This window comes from Oreochromis aureus, linkage group 10, assembly GCF_013358895.1.
Source record: "Oreochromis aureus strain Israel breed Guangdong linkage group 10, ZZ_aureus, whole genome shotgun sequence".
Lineage (NCBI taxonomy): Eukaryota > Metazoa > Chordata > Actinopteri > Cichliformes > Cichlidae > Oreochromis > Oreochromis aureus.
Window position 1 is genome coordinate 11,721,775 of NC_052951.1, and position 20,378 is coordinate 11,742,152.

Genomic DNA, 20,378 nt, shown 5'->3' on the forward strand with positions numbered 1-20,378 from the left:
AAGCCAATCAGACAAATGTAAGCTGAAAGGGAGCTAAAGGGTTTGTTTCAAAAGATGAACATAAAATGATGGAACCAAGGCCCAGTATTGAACTTTGAATCATACAAAGCTGTACCAGATGGATATGTTTTTGATCCCACAAGGGAAATTGTTCTAGATTTGTTGACAGTAGTAGATGGCCAAATGTATAAACCCGTACACTATGGACTAACAAGTGAAATATCCCCCGTTCAGTCCCAGGAAACACAAATCCCTTTGGTGTTGTGTCAGGAAGGGCGCCCCATGTTTAAAAAAAAAAAAAAATAAAAATCTGCCAAATCAAACATGGGAAGCTGCTTGTATGGCACAAAGGGTTGACCTGCCATAAAAAAACAAAACAAATATACAGCTTACACTAATCTTTTTTTTTTTAATCTGTGTCTGCATTCTTGTGTAAAAAAGGTGAAGCTTGCAACACATTGTGGATGTGAGTGAGTGCCAAATTTCTGCATGGCATAAGCCAACATAAGGTGTTCATGTTTCCCCTCCTGAGTATCCTGCTGGGCACACGGCAGCTGTTCAGACACTGTCTGGTTTGCCTGAGAAGAGGACTTGTTAATTAGTGAAAGCAGACCAGCTGCAGTGCTGGAAAATCTTCAAGGTACCCCTCAAGCTTCTTGTCAGCGAACACTAATCCAAAGGAAAGCAGTATGTATAAAACTATAAAAAGACTCCTTACACACAGTATATCTTTCTTATAAATTATATTTTAGGTGGTATAAAAACAATGGATAAAGTTCTAGTAACAGTCTGCAGACAACAGTTTCAGAAAATATTTGGCAATTTGTTATGAAAAATGTGCCAAGTTTCACACACTTTACATGCACCATCAGCATAGCCTATTAAAACATAGTTTTTATGGTAAGTATTGTGCCCTTATAGAAGTGTCTAAGATTAACAAGTTTGGGATCAGTTTGTGATACCATCAAAATAATGCTAAATTTAAAGGGCAGAAAAGGCTGTATTGTATTGCACTGTGTGGAACAATTAGAGACTGTATAGTGGTAACAAAATACTTGAGATGCACTGATAATCCTTACTTCAAAGTCAAGTGGGAAGACAAGGTAAAATTACAAAAAAAAAAAAAAAAAAAAAAAAAAGGTTAAAAAAAACTGACCATCATGTACAAATGATCTACCTGGAAACCCAGTGATGAAATGCCTTTCTGCATCATGGACTGAATATAAAAGGACTCAACTCTGCCCACACTATTAAACAAGCCTTTGAAAGATCAAAACATTTACCAGGCAATGCCAAATTCTACACACACGTATCAGTTTGTTTGGGCTTAAAGGGGGAAAAAGCTGGCAACACACAGACACAATCATATTTTAAGTTAATTTATAAAAACATAAAAAAAGAAATTAGTCCACAAAAAGTAGTCCAATGACCTTCATATTGATGGCTGTAGTTTCCAGAAGTCTGAGCTTCCAGAGGGAGTTTTAGTCTCTTATGTTAATGCATACTCTGCTAAACCCAAAGCTCAGGTCCAAATCAGGATTTCTTCCTCAGTTTTATGCACAGATGACGAAATCAGACATCCTGTGCAGCAGGTCAATGTCCTGTATCCAAGTCTCTCATGTACTCCTGCAGTGCCTGCAGCCTTGCATCGATCTCTGATAGCTCTGCACCTGTATCTACAGAGCTTTCTGGGGTTTGGGACAACAAATCACAAATTAGAATTTAAAAAAAAAAAAAAAAAAAACACACACACAAAAATGCATGTAAACTGATGGGGACAAAAAAAGAAGACGTACAAATTACCTTTGTCTTTGACTCTGAGTGTTGGTGTGCTGCATAACGGCTTCCTAGACAGAAGGCCTCCCCTGGACTAGAGACAGATAAATTGCACTGTAAATGTTAAGGCCTGTAATATTCTGTACTTAGTGGCTACAAAACCATTAAAAACTACAACTCTCAGTGATTTAATTCCACTAACATATACTACCTGCACTGCTTTCATGCCCAAAAAAGGCTTGTATCAGCCCTTTTCAAATACATACAGGAGAGGACAACAAATAAATAACAGGAAAGTCATTACTCACCACATTGGGTCCATTGTAAGTCTGTTTTCTTCCTCTGAAAACATGAAAGAAAAAAAACAAACAACCCAGACATTAAAATAGCCAGCTACACCCACAGAGCCTTCACAAATCCATCCAAAGTACTATCACCTGTACAGAGTTTTGGTCATTTCATCCATGTCCACTAACGAGCTTTCAGAGGAGTTCCTGCTTCCTCGCCGCTCCACAGATAAACTCCTGCCTCTGCTGCCTGAGCGGGTCAGCTGAGGATAGGCTTCTCTGGAACGTGAACGGCCTCTCTCGGGCAGCACGGGTGATGCCAGCATGTCCCTTCGCACCTTCCTCTGTCTGACACAGAAAAACATGCTTGAGCAGCTACTACACTGAGTACTGGCGTATACTCACAAAGTGAGGAAACCAACTTTTTGATTTCTGCCTCCTTCTGTCTGCGCTGCCTGTCCTGGATATACGCTGTTGGATCAAAGCGTGGAACCCGTGACCCTGCAAAAACAAAAGTTCTTATCAAGTAAAAATCTTTATCAGTGGAATTAATTACTCAAAATTCATTCACAGAAACAACATCAGGACCAGAGCTAGTACCTGTGGGGGAAGGTGATGGCCTGGGTATGCGAGCACGCGGTCCCGAGGAGTCTGCGCGTCTTCCTCTTTCCACCGACCTCTGTCCTCTATCCTCTGTACGTTCTCTAGATCCCGAGCGAGCCCTGACTGTCCCGTACCCAGACCTTCTCTCCCGAGAAAGGGAGCGATAAATTTCTCCATCTACCCGTGAGCTGATACGACCCGACACAGGAGTCACTCTGCTGCATACAGAAGAAAAACAGCACGAGTGTTCAGTGGGTGACTGATTCAGGTTTTGAAATTTTAAGTGTGTAAGCGAATGTATGAAAGAGAGAGAAAGTAAAGATATAGTACACGCTTAGATTGTCTAACCCTCTCCGTAGTAACGCCAGTTCATTGGTGAGACTCTTGACACGAACACGGAGAGCACACTCTGATGCTCTCAGCTCCTCTAACTGGAATGGAAAGAAGAAAAGGTTAAAACCTGCTGATTTATTTTAAAAAAGGGGGCGTTACACAGTTAAAAAAAAGAAAAAAGAAAAAAAGAAGCATCACCTGCTCCACTAGCAGTCGCTGCTCCTGGCATCTCTTGCTCATCGAGCGCTGACTTTTGGCCCTTTCCTTGACAAGTTGCTCCTCCAGCGTCCTCACCACATCTCTCATTCTCCAGTCCTCTCGTCCAGACGTGGGATCACTTCCACTCAACCGCAGTCGCTCCAGAACCTTCGCCATGCTCTCCTTTTCCTCTTTAACCAGAGCCAGCCTTGAAAACGGCAGGAGACATTTTTTTTTTTTTTTAAAAAAAAGAAGAGAAGAAGAAGAAAACTTCCAGCATCTTCTCATACTGGTAACACTGGGAGAGATTAAACCTACTCTGCTCGTAGCCGCTGTATTTCTAGATCTGCAGATTTGTTAACTCCGTGAGAGGTGAGAGCACTGAGCTCAGCCCTGAGCGCTCTGATTTCCTTCTGCAAGACAGCTGGGTCAGGCTTTCCCACATAGGGCAGAGGTAGAGGGTAGTGAATTCTACACATGGGCAGAAAATCAGAACATCAGCACAGCTACAGACGGAGAGGGCATAAAGCAGCAAAGCTGTGACCAAACCTGTCAAACTCCACGGTGTATATGAGAATGAGATATCTTTTGGCGGTGAGAACAGATGGCTGCTGATGGCTGCGAGGACGACTGACCACCCCTGCTTTTCTGTTTCGCAGTAGCTCCAGGTCAGCATAGGTCAGGAGGTCAAGCGTAACAGAGTCACTTGTCTGCAAAGAAGCATCTCTTTCAACAATCAGAATAATAAAACATGCCATTATCACCTTGGGAACAGTCTTATGATCGTAGGCTCCTGATTTTATATTTACCCCCCCAATTTACAGCAATTTAATGGCAAAAAAATATCAGCCATCTCTTCTAATGATCATGGATTTAGTATTCTAATAATGCATCTTCAGACATATCAGAAAGCATGCTTTTCTATCTTGCTTTAACGTTTACAGTGTGCGTGTATACCTTGCTTTCATGACAATTTAGTTGCAGCAGACTTAAAAATGTGCCAAAAATTCCATTTGTCTCTCCTAATTTCCTCCAGCCTCCTTCTTTTTCTCCCCTGCTACTACACGTTAATTAAAAGGAAAAAGGGAGTAGGACATCCTGGGCATTTTTCGCTTAAGTGGAGACAATGAACACAACCGAGTCTCTTTTTTGGCTCACACAGCCTCAGGGAAATCTGTCTCTTTATATTCATCTATTAACTGTGTTTACATTCGTTCTGCCTCTAATCCCCCCCCACACATACCTTTCTCACTGCAGATTCCAGCATGCTACAGAAAATAGGAAACTGCTTGAAGTTGCCGGTTTTGCGAGTGAGGTCTTCAATATCTAAATAAACGAATAAGCAGTTAAAGTTAAACAGCATGAATGACCGGCTATAGTGATATGTAATCTGAGATGTATACGCCACTTACATGCTGGATCAAACTCCCCCCTCCACTGATCCGCTGTCATCGAATCAGAGATTTCGACAATGAGCAAACCCTTGTCCACCTCCATCTTTACGGAAAACTCCACCCCCCGAAATACAATATCCTCCATCAGCTCAGAGCCTTCCTCCATTGCTCTGGCTCTATATCGGAGAAACAAATGATTCTAATTGATTAAAAGCAACCGAATCAACCAACTCCTTTCCTGTTAAAACAGAGACGGATGTATGCGTACATCTGACACCCGAGGCAAAATATAAAGCATAATCGTAATCCTGAGCTGACCCACGCTTCTTCACACACAGCAGAGCCTTTAAGATCATGTTGAGCAACTGATAAATCTCGACACTGTATTGTTCAAAGGATAACAGGGAAAATCTGCAAGGAGACATGCACAATCATATATAAAATGGGAATTAAATGATGTATTGTGAAAAACACATTGTATCATTCCATGCATCTCACAAAAATATCCCAACATTTTGGGAATGTTTGCAGTTCTCAGTCTTATTACAGTGACATTAAGATTTTTTTCAGCATCACAGTCAGAATCAGAATTTTTATTGTCATTAAACAAAAAATACAACAAAATGGTACGCAGTCCCATTCAGTACAAAGTGAGCAATCTATCTTATTAAATAGTTTTCATATGTACAAAGAGTAATAACACAATTTCGAGTAAATAAAACAATATAAATATATTAGTGTGTATAAAAACATGTGTGCTTGTATCATTATTGATTGCACAGGGTTGATATTTTCACAGGTTAGTGAAATGAGGCATACCCTCCTTAAGAACCTAATTTTAAAAGCATAAAATATTATTCACAACATATGCATTTCTTATCTTCAAATACATCTCTTCAATAGCCATTTCTCTCTCTTGTTTTTTGATCTTTTAAATTTAATTCCATTTTTTCGGCTCCTCTCGCACAGCCTGTTATTACACAAGTACGCCGCAGGGGGCGGCAGCGGACATAGTTCATTTTAAAAGGTGTCAACATTGTTATAGTAAAAGTTCTGATTGATGGCTTCAGTCAAATGGTATGTCAGGGATTTGACAATGATCTTAAGGCACTGTTTAATAAAGTACGTCATTAACTGCGTCTCTTTTGTGGCGTTAAAACCCTGAAAGATTTCGCGCTCGACTTCACTATCTCCGGTACTGCTAATAAAATCTGTGCAACATCATTTTATCACATGCACGGGAAAAAAGATTTACGTTGAGTGAAACAGCGTTAAATTTAAGCACGGTTTCGTTGGAAGAGATAATTGCATTATTCTAAACTACGGTGCTACATTTCTCCTACTTCTCCGTCAGCTAGCGAGAGTTAACATCTTTGGTCAACTGACCAGCGCTAGCTAGGGTTAGCTAGCACGGACACTATGGTTAGTTAGCACAAGTTTTATTTTAGTGGACCCACAGAGCGCTAACAGAGCCATCTATACATCAACCACACAGCGTTATTAGACGTGCAATCAATCAAATGAACGGTACCTCTGCGTGCAGTGATGCTCCTTAGTGTGGTAAGCTGTCAAAACATTGCTACCTTTAGTAAAAACATGGTGGTGACCTATCTAAATGAAGTAACTATAACTGCTAGTCGACTGAATGACCGTCATCCCAAGCCCCAAACTGTTCATAAGCCGCAGGGCACCGTGGAGACCGGAGCGGTTCAACAACCGGGAACCGTTAAATTCTTCTTCTTTACCTCTCGCTCCCGCTGCTGCCTCTTCCTCTGCCTCGATTAGATGAAGGCTCGATGCCTCGCAGGCGTGTGGGCGCCCTCCACAGATACCGATCAGACACTGCTCTTACAACCGCACGAAATGGAATACGGTGAATGTTCACGGTGCACAAAAATGTCAGATAGGCTGATCAAGTAACGATGCAGCAGTGTAACGGCGACAATGTAACAGTAATAATAACGAGCAATGATAATATTAGCTTTATTAAAATTTGCTAAAAGCATCCAATACATTATAAAGTACCGTGAAAAAAAAAACTGTTCCTTGTCTACATTTTGATAATACAATTCTACAATATAAATATTATGTAGTATTATTATTAGTATAATAGTAAATTCACTTTTTAGTAGAATAAAATTAATATTTTACTGAAAAGTTTTAGTTCTTGTGTGACATGTTTCTCTTATCTAATATTAATATAAAATATTAGTAAAATACAAACACCTTTAACGTTTTGGTTAAAGCTAATGTTACAAAGACACAGTTAATTCAAAACCGTGCTGCTAGACTATATTTATATTGTGCAATGATCAGACAGAACCAAGGATCTCCTCGTGTTTCTGAAGCTGCTACCAGTTTATTTTTTTTAAAATTTAATACATAATTTTGTCAGCTCTGTGTTTCAAGAAAGGAAAAACAACCGTGTTGACATTGTCTCAAGTGTGTGTTTACTTTCCACTGGTTGGTTAAGTGGTTAATATTAGTTTCGGAAACAAGTGCCTCCCCCTAAATGTTTGGACAACCTGACCTCTGCTCGCCTTCGCTCAATCTTGGTGAAGAACTGTTTCCATGGAGACAGTGTTCACCCATAAGTTGAGTGATTGAGTCTGAAGTGTGAGGTGCTCGCTGTCTGTCTGAAAAGACATAAAACACGCACACTGGGATCAGCGCAGTGTGACGTGGATTGTATGCTTACTAAAGGATGGCTGAAGATGTTTAGTCCTTCCAAGAAGAACTAAACTCAGAGAACTTTGGGATCTTGTTATGACTTAGATGAAACATCAGCAAGTGGTCAGACAGAATGAGTTTACCTGAATGGAAATTTAAAAGTGTTTAAAAAGTGTAAACACTATGCTACACTAAATAAAACACTACTGTTTCCTGCACAAACCATATTTTGTTAATAGATTGATGATGGCCTCAGCTTCATAACGGCATGCAGTGTAAATCCAGCATTACAAATAAGTAATTATCCCCACCTGCACTGCAGAGCCAAACACAAATGCAGTTTTCTCCAGCCTCAGCCAGAGATGTCTGACATTTCTGTCTTGAGCTGACCTGCTCACTATTTCAGGAAACACATGCCTCTACCAATTACAAGCTAAAAATATGGACATCCCCTCTGGGTTGATCAGTTTAAAAGTGACATTGTGTCACTAAAATGGTGCAAAGTATATGAAAATTGGATATATTCTTTCTGCCTTGATATTGTCATTATTAATAGTTGATAATGAGCATTTACAAAGATTCAGAAACATCAGTTGTAACGCTATAATAGCCACTAATATAATGTTTTATAAACCAGTTATTAACTGTTTGGTAAATTTTTAAAATATTTACTCCATGAATTTAATTTACGTGTTTATTTGGTAATGACAGTGTGACAGATTGGCAAACTGTCCAGAGTGTATCCTGCCTCTCGTCCAGTGACAGCTGGGTTAGGTTACAGCACCCATGTGACCTTGAACTGGAGAAGCAGAAGCAAATAGATGGATTGTAATGATGGTTAATATGAAGCATTAATGGAATGAATAATGCTTCATATTAACCATCGTAGCTTATCTCATACTGATATCAGCAATTTAAGGTTTTGACAAAATCACACTGAGCCCTTGGGGACATTATGTACAACTGATTCATTAACTCCGGATAACAGATTAAGATTGATAGTTATGGTCAGTACAGGTAAGGATGGCCCTTAAGGTCCAGCAAGATAGCTTTAGCTACATTTTTTTGCATGATTTTTTTTTTTTAAAGTTCAATATTTTTATTAACATTTGAGTGGCTACATGCTGGAAAATGTTCCCACTGTACTACTGACTTGGCTGTGTGTCTGCGTGAACAGTAAATCTGGATGGTGTGCCAGTTTGGGCCTCATCTAAATATCTCCAATATTGCTGGATGTGTAAAGCCAAACTTTAAATTTATTAAGACCAAAAGCTTTATAAAAATAACATGGTACAGAGATACTCCACTCCATTAAATCCTGCTGGCAGTTGCACGTCTTTGATTCCTCTCCTAGACTCCTCTCCTGGCATCTTAGTCCCTCCCATTAGAGGTAAGAGTGGAGGAGGAGAGGAAGAGACACGAAGAGAGAGGAGTCAACGCAACAAGCAGTTAGAAAGATGAGACATCCTCAGTTTGATGCCAGTGTCATTTTAAACATAATGTGTGTCACGACCGCGTCATGAATTTAACCAGCTGCATTTTCAGATCTGATTTATGAGGTACAACAGTGTTAGACTTTAAAAAATGAATTAATTAGACAAGAGTAAAACACACACAGACAGTGAAGGTCAGACTGTTTGATCACATAATAAATCATCTAAAATACCCGAATGAATGTGTGAATACAAAAGACTAGCTGACTGAAGACTCCGTCTGCCCTCCACAGTTTGTACATTTCAGCTGTATACAGTGTTCCTTCTATATGTTTCAGATAAAAATACTAATGCAAAGGATACATCTGTGCATCCTCAATGATAGCCTCTCTAGCAGGCCTGCTGTCCCGATGGACAGAGAACAGAGGAGGTTTATTATATTTTAGGAATTGGAAATCTACTTCAACAAGGTTTACTGAAATACACTCATGGGTCCAAGGCAGGAGGAGAGAGGACAGAGTAGAGAAACAAGAAAAGCCCCAGCTGAAAAACACTGTGTTAGCAGGGTTAGTGTTTCTGTAGATGATTATTTGTTGCATTGTTGTCAGCACTATATTTCGTTTTTCACTTCTATCTTTTTAAAGCTAAGCAAGTAGTTAGTATTTTATGCACTTTTAAGTATTTCACATCAATATAAAATGATCAAGTTTCCACAAATGTGATCTTTTTAAGTCTTGTTTGCTTATGAAAGCTGATTGCCTTAAATCTTGTTTTTTTATCGTTTGAAACACCAGCATCAAGAGAAATTGTTGCTTTGCTGCTTTTCTGCATGACAAGGCAGATGGACTGTCTGTTTTCCACACCTGCCCGCTGCTGACGTTCAGCCATTAGTCGGCAGGCGCGGGGAACCCCATGCCCTTACCTGCAGCACCAGACAAGATTAAAGGAACGAACAGACAGAGGAACTGATAGCCATGCTCAACAAATCCTCCCACACAGTCTGCAGCGATAACAAAAAAGCACTCTCAGTGGGTGTGGAAACGGCACCTGAGCACTGGCAACAAGAGAGCACGGGAAACTAAAATTTGCCCACTTTGATTAATTCAGCTGAACTTGCAAGCTTTTAATCATGTTACTACAATGTTTTTTAATGTTAGTTTTACTTTATCAGAAGAAATTCTTGTCCCATGCTTTGATGATGATTTAAAGCAAACGTGAGAGTTTTTTTTTTTTTTATGTTAAACTGGTGTTTGATGACAGTTAGAAAATTAAAAAAAAAGCACTTTTACAAATGAAGAGTTGACTGCACCAATCAGGGTGTGCTCGGAGGAGGAGGCGGTGAGAAGAGGGATGATGATGTGAGTGTTTGACAGATGAAACATCAGACAGTCTCTCTGCACACACACACACACACACACACGCACACACACACTCACAGACACAAAATCAAGAGGCTTCCTTTGGCTGGTCATTGTTCAGAACATCCATGGAATGAGCACACGCAGATCTGCAGCGCTTAAGCGAATGGTGCTGCCAGCGAGACCAGGTACTGTGGTTTTTATTTACTTTAAACTTTCAGTATTTTATGTTGTGTGGATTATAAGACATAAACTGCTACTTACAAGAAGTGTTTTCTGACAATTTGTCATGTTAAATGATTCAACCTATTAAACTTAAGATTTTGCAAACACATTTGACTAATCTGCATCTGCATTAGTAATTTTTTTGCTCATTTTATTTCAGATATTTCATCTGATGTAAAATATTTTTCAACAAAGCGATCAACCTGTCCTCAAAAACCTCTTCAGAAAGCTCACCTGTGAGATGTTAGAGCCAAATGTATGCATGTGTGTTTAAACCAGAAGTTTCATTCTGCTAGTGCATGTATTTTTGTGCCTGTTGATGCATGTAACACGCACGGTGAGTCTGTGACTTGGCAGCGCCGGCAGAGGCAGTGCATGTTGTTTCAGTGGTGTCTCTGTGCCGCTGCTGCTGCTGCTGCTGTGCTCATGGCTAAGAGGAGGGCTGCAGGTAGCTGCTGCTGCTGCCCCAGAGCGCCCATGAAAGAGGACAATGCTCGTTTTTGCCTGCTGGCCGGACTCATCCTGCTCTACTTATTGTGCGGAGCTGCCATCTTCTCAGCCTTGGAACACCCGTTTGAGCTCCGCGCACGCCTTCTGTGGAAACAGCAGCTGGACAACTTCACCAGGAGATACAGGGTCAACCTGGGCGCCCTGCACACTCTGTTGAGGCAGTATGAGGAGGCAAACGGAGCTGGCATCAGGGTGGACACTTTAAGGCCACGCTGGGACTTTTCTGGAGCTTTCTACTTTGTGGGCACAGTGGTCTCCACTATTGGTAAGTCTCAACTTAACTTTTTTTTCCAGATTTTTCTTCAGGTTTTGAATGTTGCTCATGGCCGTGATCATTTATTTAACCTTGTATTTTGTGTTTTCTCTCTAAGGTTTTGGCATGACCACACCGGCAACCATAGCAGGAAAAATATTCCTAATCTTCTACGGTCTCATTGGCTGTGCTGCCACCATCCTCTTTTTTAACCTCTTCCTGGAGAGGATCATCACCATGTTAGCTTACATCATGCGCTGGTGTCATGAGCGTCGGCTGAGGTGTGCTGGAGTCGGGGTGGTATCGAGCAGGGAGGAGTCATCTGGTGAAGAGGACAGTCTGGAAGGATGGAAGCCATCCGTCTATTACGTGATGCTGATCTTAGGGATAGCATCTGTTGTGATTGCTTGCAGTGCCTCCACTCTGTACAGCTCCATGGAGAACTGGAGCTACGTGGACTCTCTGTACTTTTGCTTCGTGGCCTTCAGCACCATTGGCTTCGGGGACCTGGTGAGCAGCCAGAGGCAGCAGTACGAATCTCAGGAGGCCTACCGGTTTGGAAACTGCCTTTTCATCTTAATGGGAGTTTGTTGCATCTACTCACTTTTCAACGTCATTTCTATCGTCATCAAGCAGACTCTCAACTGGATCCTGGGAAAGCTGGTCTGCTCAGGGAAGCATCAGCTCTGTTCCTGCTCCACCCCTGGCTGCTGGTGGCTCTGCTGCCCCTGCCTCCACAACAAAAATCACAAACAGAGGCGTCAACTGGCACACTTCAGGCCAAAACGCATCAAACGCAACGCGGTGCAGCCCATCTCATCCCACCACCGCTACACAGATGGCTCGGTTGAGACTGTGTGCGACAGCGAGACGGATGCGGGCGCGGTGGCTGAAGTACAAGTGGGGCGTCGTTTGTCAGGGGAGATGATCTCTGTCAATGAGTTCATGGCGTCCAACAAGGTGTCTCTGGCACTGCTGCAGAAACAGCTGAGTGAAACAGCTCACCAGGGCCCACGGCAGAGCTACAGCCATCAGAATGGTTTCTCTGGTGGTGTGGGAGCACTGGGGATTATGAATAATCGCTTACAGGAAACCAGTGTGGATAGATAGCATCATAATAACACCTTAACTGTTCTTTGGGTTCTCTATATTTAAGCCTTACATTTCCTTAGGATTTTTTTTATTATGAGTAATTTGTTCTGTATTAAAAAAAATATCCAAGAATAGAATATTTTGTTTCTGAAAAGCAGACTGTAGACAGCAAATAATCGTTCATACTTTGTTTGGTGAGAAGAAAGAGAAAGTTAAAGGACAAATACGTGTTAAAGACTTCAGCATCATTTGAAGAGGGGTTTGATGTCCTGAAGTGACTGACTCACAGAAACGCAATCAGATGAGAGAAGCTTTGAAGGAGCACTTAAAGAGGACTGCTGATTTAAGGACACAGCACATGTCCCCCTCCCCGAGCTCCTCAGAAGACATCGTTGTACATAAGGTGGTAGTTAGTGAACGTAGAAACCAAAATATCTCCTCTTAGATAACTAGCTGCATATATAAAACAGTTCAAATATGATTTGTATTTAAACAGAGCTTCTCAAACAAACTGCAGGAGCTCAGAAGCACCAAGAAAGACATTTTTCAATTGGACGTCATTGAAATTCAGAGTAATCATGAAAGAGATCCAGGGTTTTCAATTGAGACCTAATGAAACATGACTCGTAGAGGACGTCCTTATGTCAACGAGGGCTTTGCAGATAGCCACAGGATCACGTCAGCAGAGCAGAGAGAAAGATTTAGGTAACTAGATGAAATCCTTTACTATGCAACAAAACCCGTTTGTAATTCATTCATGTATAAGAAGGGTTTTTGTGAGTAGATGATGAGTGTGAGGTTAAAAGCTTCCAGAGAAATCATAATCACCCATTTTCGGCCGTCCTGTCTTCACTGTGTTCAAAATGAGTTATTTAAGAAACGAGCACAGCAAGTCATCAGACAAATATTCTTTATTTAGATTTAAAACAATAGTGACACTTAATGTAATTTCCTATACACAGAAAATGACTCGCTGACGTAATGTTACAATGCAGTATGCAGTAAAATAACTCATCCAGAAACTGACCCGCTCTGGTGCTGTTTGTTTTGTCAGCTATAAAAAAGGGGAATAAGGCATCAGTTCATGGAGAAAATCCCATTTCATGTAAACTTTACCTTTGAATGTGTTTAGAAATAATAAATGTTTAGAAAGAATTGCAAATTGTGGACATGCTGAATGCATTCATGTAAATTTAGACAGTAATCATAGCGGGGGGAGACTTTTAGTTCCATTTGTAAGTATTTCAAATTTTACACATTTTGTTCTTGTTTTTTAAAATGTAAAAACACTTTGTCAAAAAGTTTTTAGATCCTGTGACATGAATTGTGAATAGAGTCAGATATCTAATGAGTTTATTTGCCTTTCACTTACAGCAACGAGGGAAAAAGATTGTGTGCATCCCCATGAGCTGTCTCATGAACTACTAGCATTTCCTGTCACAACAAATGGACACGTGTTAGCTGCATGCTAGGTTTTATTTAATGGTGACAATGTTTCCTGAAGAGGAAAGGTAAACCTGTTCATTCTTTAATACACACACACACACACACACACACACACACACACACACACACACACACACACACACACACACACACACACACACACACACACACACACACACACACACACACACATATGTATAGTCTTAAAACATCATTTTCAAAATGCAACCCTGCATGTACTAATCTTTCTTATTTTATCCAATGAAAACGGACTATGTCACAGTTGGTCGTTATTCAATTCAATTTGTCATCTGCACTTTCTGTTTATTGAGGTTGAGGTTTGGTTGCTGGGTCAGTGTCTCTGAGTCATTTTTACAAAATATCTTTCTGGTATAAATATAAAGTATCAGGGTTTACTAGATCTGTTTTTGCATTTTTCTTTTTGTCATGACAAGATGGTGCTCACTAACAAACACCATTGTCTTGTTGTGAAACTGCACACATGAAAAACAAAAAACAGGTTTAATATTCACATTTATTACAGTCCCTTTGAGGAACTTTGGAGACAAAATCTAAATCCTTTGGCCTTCTCAAGAGCCTCCCAGACCCTGAACAGACAGACAGGTAAAGTAACAAATAGTGAGTTCACTGTGTAATAACAATGTCTTTTTACGTATATTGTTAGGTCCATTAGTTGTTTTTTTGTTGGTTTTTTTTGCCTTTCTACACCATGACAGTGGATATTTACATCAACCAATCAAGATATAATTGAAGTGCAGCCTTTCAGCTTTAATTCAAGGGGTTTATCAAAAAAGTTTGCATTAACTGTGCAGACATATCCCCCATTTTCAGAGGTTTTACCATAAATGTGCATATAAGGATTGTTTTTATGACTGAGGTAAAAATCCTTTGCTTGGTTGTAGACAGAGAGGCCCCTGACACCAATAAATGCTGTTTCCTCCCTTGAGATGCTCTTCCAAACCTTTAATGCAGTTGCCTTCACTTGCAGCTTGACTGTGGGTCTTTCTGCCGTCACTGTTGTCTTCAGTAACTTCAGTAAAAGCATGCTCTGTTCAGGTGAGATCAGTTGACTGAATTGGCCATTGAAAAATATTCCTTTTCTGTGCTTTGGGAAACTCTTGGGTTGCCTTTGCACAATGCTTTAGGTCCTTATGTTTTTGCACTATGAAGTGCTGCCTGATCAGTTTTGCAGCATTTGGCTGAACCTGAGCTGAGAGTACAGCTTTGTACACTCACAGTTCATCCTGCTGCTTCTATCAGCAGTCACATCATCAATAAACACTGATGACCCAGTTCCACTGGCAGCTTTACAGGCCCATGCCATAACACGTTTCTCTTGATTTCATCTTTCCAAAGATATTTTTTTACAGAACCATGTTTTTCGAGCAAAGTCTAATCTTGCATTCTTGTTTTTGACTGTAACCAGTGGTTTGCACCTTATTGTAAATCCTGTTGTAAAGCCTCTTTAATTAAAGCTGAAGAAACATTACAATCATATCTTGGCTGTTTGATTTAATATCCACTGTGTTGGTGCAGAGAGGGAAAAGTATCAAAAAAAGTCTCATTGTCCAAAACCGTATGGACCTAATTGTAACTCTCACTCACATTTGGTACCATGGGCTTGTGCGCATCACGTTGTTGATAGTAAGCAGAGATAATGCAGTTCCTCCTGTAACACAGAAGTAACACAATGTAATTCACTACTGCATCCATCAGACAGTGGTTTACATGTACAAATGCACATAGATGCTCATTTGTGTCTTACTTGCTCTGTATGCCTCCACCTGGTGGTAATCCAGGGATGACAGTGGATGCAAGAACTGTGAGGACGGACAGCAGCTCAGGCTCTTCCCCTCTGGCACACAGCTCATCATAAATCTCTGATTAAAAAGAAAGATGCTTTCATTTTTAGAGAGTTTCTTTCTAATATACACTGGACACTAGGTTTAGGCAAAAGTCACAGCTAAAGTTTGTAAAGAGCACAGTTTTTAGGACTATTTTCAGCTGTGGATCAATACACATCAGGATTTCCAATGAGTATTTACCACACTAGGGTAAATGTGGGACTTAGAATAAATGATAGTGCCTGTGTTCATGGTTCATGGCAAGGATCACAGATTTGGTGTTTTGCTTTTGTTTTTTACCCAAGAAACGTCATAAATCATTTAAATAATTATCTTGGAAAAAAAACATTGATTAACAAATCTTTCAAACTTTTTTTGCAAACCATTGAAACACCAAAGGGTGTCAGAATTGAAACATGACACCATGACAAAAACATACTCCAGTTTACTAATATGAAGGTTGTCACTGTCCACAGTGTCCCTTGCATAGCATCTTTACCCACACACCTGCCACCTTGGACTCCAGCAGGTCCTCCAGCTCAGCCTCCTGGTGTAATGCCTCTGTTGACAGCTGGGGGGCTCCAGGGAAGCACAGCAGGATGATGCTGATGTTGTCCAAGCTGCCCTGTGGAACAAAACGGCGTCAGCAGGGGTGAGTAATGACGGCTGACCTTACAAATGTCAACTTACGAAGCATCCCACTTGAGCAGTTTTACACATAGATCATTTTTTTTCACATCAGCGTTTGCACTCCAATGTCACACAGACTCAGGGGAGCTGCAAAATGGAAATGGAGTGCGGAAGAAGGCATGACATTTTGAGGTCATTGTGCACATCCAAGCTGAAGCACTGTTACATAAGCGTGACATGAGGACCTAACAGAGTGCACATGTGACTCAAGTTTATCTTAATGTGTTTCTGTGTTTGTAATCTGTCATGTAATTTTAATCCAATATCTACTTTCTTTCGTTACATTCCTTAAGGTTCTGTAAAATCTCTGAGCGAGAGTGTCGTAATTAGCTCTCATGGGGACCCTGAATAATGCGATGTAACCTGTTCCGACACCCCTGCAGTCTATTTTAAGGTTGTCTGATAGTCTGTTGTACCATGAACAGCAGCCACAGTCTCAGTGAGACTAAACCAAAGCTTAAGCTGAGGTCAGTGTTGCTTTTTAGCTTTTTAATTTTTGCCATTACAGCCAAAGATCCTATTCATTTTTTCCCCTCCATATGGGAACGAACATTTTTAAAGTAATCAGAAATTGTAGGCTGTGAATGGATTGATAAGTATGGCAGAACTTGGTGAAAAGAATCAGGAAAAGCCCAATTGCTGTGCCACATGTAACCACACAGGACTGGCATGACATTTTAAAACAAGAAGATGAAAACAAGACATTTATCAAAAGGCGCACGTCTTGTATGTGCCTCTGCTCGGGCCTCAGTTATCATCTCACTCTGCAGCTCCCCTCAGCTCCATGATAAAGTGACCCTGAGAGCTTACATTAGCACACTCTAAGAAGAACATTTCTTATCTTTGGATTAAAAAAAACCCCTTTTACATTGTAAGCTTCCATATATGGATGTGTTTATTGACTTTGGAGCACATTTTACAAATATGCTGCATGTGCTATAGAATTAGTGAGGAAGTTCACATAGTCTGCTTCTGTTTTATCTTGTGTTTTTTTCCTAAAATTCAATGGGTTCTCAGGACCAAACTTTAATGGGGACTTTGTGCTTATTTTTGATTTAAAACAGTTTTACCTCAAGATAAGTTTTTAGTTGCAGAGATGAACATTTATGTAGTAAGAAAATATTTCCACGTGTGACTCTACAACCTTTACAACCTTTATCTTTAAAAGGGGAAGCAGAGCCCATTAGCTTATATCAAAATGAATATTTAGTCCATTATATCTTTGTTTAAAAACACAGTCAATCTTGTAGTAGATTACTTTACTTGATTAGAAGCCAGAAAATTCAAAGCTGATTAAAAATTATGTAACTCAGCTTGAAACTGAAATTGTGTTTTTAATCAGTTGAAAGGATTTGTTATTCAGACTACTGAACAGCAGCACAAGTGCATGCAGTAAGTATGGGTAACGGTGCTGACCTTATAGAGGCAGAGGTCAATGACCTGAGTGCAGACGTCCCTCAGGTCGGTGCAGACACGCAGCCGGTTGTGGATGAAGGCGCACAGCTCCTCGTTGCTGATGGTGTCCCACACGCCATCACAGGCGAGCACCAGGAATTCATCTGCCGGCGAGCGCTCCACCACACACACTTCTGGCTCAGGTGAAACCATCTGCTGGCTCGGCGTCCGGTTCTCTGCCCCCTTGTAGCCGAAGTCTCCCAGGGCGCGTGACACTGCCAAGGAGCCGTTGATCCGTTGGAGGGACACGGAGCCACCTGCGCTCTCAATACGTTCTTTCTCCAGAGGGCTGTAAGGTTTGTGATCCTCAGTGGAGAAGCAGACCTGCCCAGACCGGCACAGCATGGCCCTTGAGTCACCGCAGTTGGCAAAGTAGATGTAATATGGCGAAATGAGAGTGGCCACCACAGTGGTGCCGCCCCTCTCCCAGCCCTCTCGACGGGCCACAGAGTGCAGGTGCTTGTCAGTCTGGAGGAAGCCCTCTACAATGGCCCCTTTCACTTTTTGCGGGTCATCTTCTGGTCCTATTCCACCTGTGAGCACAAACAGTATTTTCTGAACCCAGCAGCCATAGCAGTCATCATATTGATGACTAACAACAAAGGAAAATCACCAGCCTGTTTAAAATTCTGAATATCTGATTAAATAATATCCTTATAAGATAACACCCACACACACACCCACACACACAGTGTCAGGTGTCACTGAACAGATCTCTCACCCGTAGCCAGGATGTGACCCAGAAGGTGTTGGGAGCAGTACTGAGCCACCGTGCTGCCTGCATGGCCATCGAACACTGCAAAGAAGCTCCAGTCGGCTAGCTCTGCACCCAGCTGTGGCACACAGTTGTGGAAGTCCTCCATGTTGGCCCTCCAGCCCTGCATACTACCTAGGGCATAGGTGAGGCCCCAGCGGGCGCAGCCCTCCTCTGTGAGCTTGTCCAGGACTGGCCGGTCTAGGTAGGGGCTGGGGATGACCTCCTCCTTCTCCCCCTCCCCTTGCTGCTCTCCTTCTGCTGCTCCTCCACGGCCCCCTTTGAAGAAAGAGCTGACCCTCTTTTCTGTTTCTTTCACCAGCTGGCGCACAAACGCAGGCATCTCTACACTGCCCTTCCTGGCTGTCCTCATGGCTTTTATGCACAGGTGTTGTGAAGGGAATCTTCTTTTGTCCCTGCCCCGGTGTTGCTGGCCGGGATGGAGGGCTGAGCTATAGGCCTGATGTGGGGCCTGTGCAGTGTCTGCGTAGCCCTGCTGCTCCAGGGCTCAGAGCATGGCTGCCTGAGCTGATGGATGTTGTGTGTGCTGGCTGCTTACCCCCCTCTTGCTGCTCATCTCCTTCTTCTCCTCCCCCTCTCTTGGGACCTCACTGATCAGCGCTTTCACCTCCGATCATCCTTTCGCTCCTGCTTGTTTGGCCTCTTCTCTGTGCTGCTGAGATTTCACCTTCTCCCTCGCTTTTTCATAGCTCTTCCCTCTTTCACCGGCTTCTCCCTTGCCTTGTTATTTTCCCTGCCTGTGCTGTGATTGGCTGGCTATTTGTGCGCACCAATCATTGCCTGGCTTGCTTTGCCACTGTCATGTTTGTGCTCACTCTCACTCACCATCCTCCTGCCTGCAGCTCTCTGCCCCTCCCACATCTTTCCTAATCTCAACCTTTGATCGGTCGGGATTATAGGCTTGTGGATTACAGTACTGTCGGACACGTAGCACAAAGTGTGAGATGGTTTGAAGAAGACACACAGAGGTTGGAGGTTGATCCTGTTAAACTGATCGTACATCGTCCTTATCTTTTTGTTTATTAAACACAATAATAGTACATACACTTCAAACCACAGGTGTTTTTTCCTGAAATCAAAGCTGCGTTCATTCTTTAGGCAGGAGATAGACTGTATTTTTTTTTTGTATTTGCAATATCTGCTCAGTAATAAAATGTTTGGCTTGTAGACATCAAGTTAATGTGGATCTAACTTATTTTTTCTGATATTATTTAGAAACCAAAACAGTTTAAACTGTCAGAAGATTCCTGCGTTTTATAATCACAGAGGCAGAAATATGCGTGTCTTTGCCATTTAAACTGCAATTTTTATTTTCATGATTAATCACCATAACAGGACTTACAGCTGTTTTTGTTTGGCCCCGTTCCCCAAACAACAGCTTACATCTGTCCAGTGAGCAAGGATGACATCGCCACTTGTGTAATTCTCCACATTACTCTGACTTGGGTACAGATATTAGTGAAGCTGCAATCAGACTAGAAGGAAGGAATTTTTTATTTTCTTTAACACCTAATAACTCATGATGGTGTAAAAACCACTTGTCAAAGTGATACACACAATAAAAATAAACATCTTAGTTTGTTTTTGTCACCACCTGCCAAGAAGAGGCAGAATAGATGTGTTAGATGTGCCTCAGCTTGATCAACAGTTTTTATCTCTCCATCCTTTTTTCATGTTTTTTTCATGCTAATGTCAGATTTTCACTGCAGAGTTCTCGTTTTCGCTAACAATATTGCCATGATGCTTGAAATGTAATAATAATGCTACCTGTCAAATTCATTCTGCCAGAGGCTTCTTCCTGTTAAAAGGGAGTTTTTCTGTCCCACTGTCGCCTTCTGTCCACCAATAGGGGATCGTCTGATTGTTAGGGTTTTCACTCTGATGCTGTTCACTATAAAGCACCTTGAGTTGACTGCTGTTGTGATTTGGAGTTATATAAATAAATCTGAATTGAATGTATGATCAGTGTAAAATCACCAGTTAATCTAACATACATGCCCTTGGTCTGCTTACAT

General features: G+C 41.5%; 3 protein-coding genes across 7 annotated transcripts; 1 reads left to right on the forward strand and 2 right to left on the reverse strand.

Annotated features, from left to right (window-relative positions):
* Positions 1-726: 726 nt before the first annotated feature.
* On the reverse strand, positions 727-6,437 carry ccdc61 (coiled-coil domain containing 61). 4 transcript variants are annotated; one of them, XM_031752586.2, is made up of 13 exons: positions 6,337-6,437; positions 4,610-4,767; positions 4,441-4,523; positions 3,747-3,907; positions 3,516-3,668; positions 3,198-3,405; positions 2,997-3,097; positions 2,664-2,884; positions 2,486-2,564; positions 2,214-2,411; positions 2,085-2,118; positions 1,804-1,870; positions 727-1,688 (listed from the first exon to the last, which is right to left on the reverse strand). In XM_031752586.2, the coding sequence occupies exons 2-13, from the start codon at positions 4,755-4,757 to the stop codon at positions 1,594-1,596; spliced, it is 1,548 nt and encodes a 515-aa protein (XP_031608446.1). In that variant the 5' UTR covers positions 4,758-4,767; positions 6,337-6,437; the 3' UTR covers positions 727-1,593. The 4 variants fall into 4 exon arrangements, with proteins under 4 accessions (XP_031608446.1, XP_031608448.1, XP_031608445.1 ...); XM_031752588.2 differs by having other exon boundaries at positions 2,664-2,881; positions 3,015-3,097; positions 6,123-6,436; XM_031752585.2 differs by having other exon boundaries at positions 6,123-6,436.
* A 4,266-nt stretch (positions 6,438-10,703) lies between these two features.
* On the forward strand, positions 10,704-12,150 carry LOC116330217 (potassium channel subfamily K member 13). The gene is made up of 3 exons (XM_031752459.1): positions 10,704-11,052; positions 11,159-11,753; positions 11,820-12,150. Exons 1-3 carry the CDS (start codon positions 10,704-10,706, stop codon positions 12,148-12,150), a joined length of 1,275 nt encoding a protein of 424 aa, XP_031608319.1.
* Positions 12,151-13,075: 925 nt separating this feature from the next.
* Positions 13,076-19,091, reverse strand: ppm1nb (protein phosphatase, Mg2+/Mn2+ dependent, 1Nb (putative)). 2 transcript variants are annotated; one of them, XM_031752562.2, is made up of 6 exons: positions 18,310-19,091; positions 17,550-18,121; positions 15,951-16,068; positions 15,365-15,479; positions 15,205-15,268; positions 13,076-14,186 (listed from the first exon to the last, which is right to left on the reverse strand). In XM_031752562.2, exons 1-6 carry the CDS (start codon positions 18,713-18,715, stop codon positions 14,169-14,171), a joined length of 1,293 nt encoding a protein of 430 aa, XP_031608422.1. In that variant the 5' UTR covers positions 18,716-19,091; the 3' UTR covers positions 13,076-14,168. The 2 variants fall into 2 exon arrangements, with proteins under 2 accessions (XP_031608422.1, XP_039474024.1); XM_039618090.1 differs by having other exon boundaries at positions 13,076-15,268.
* Between the last annotated feature and the right edge of the window lie 1,287 nt (positions 19,092-20,378).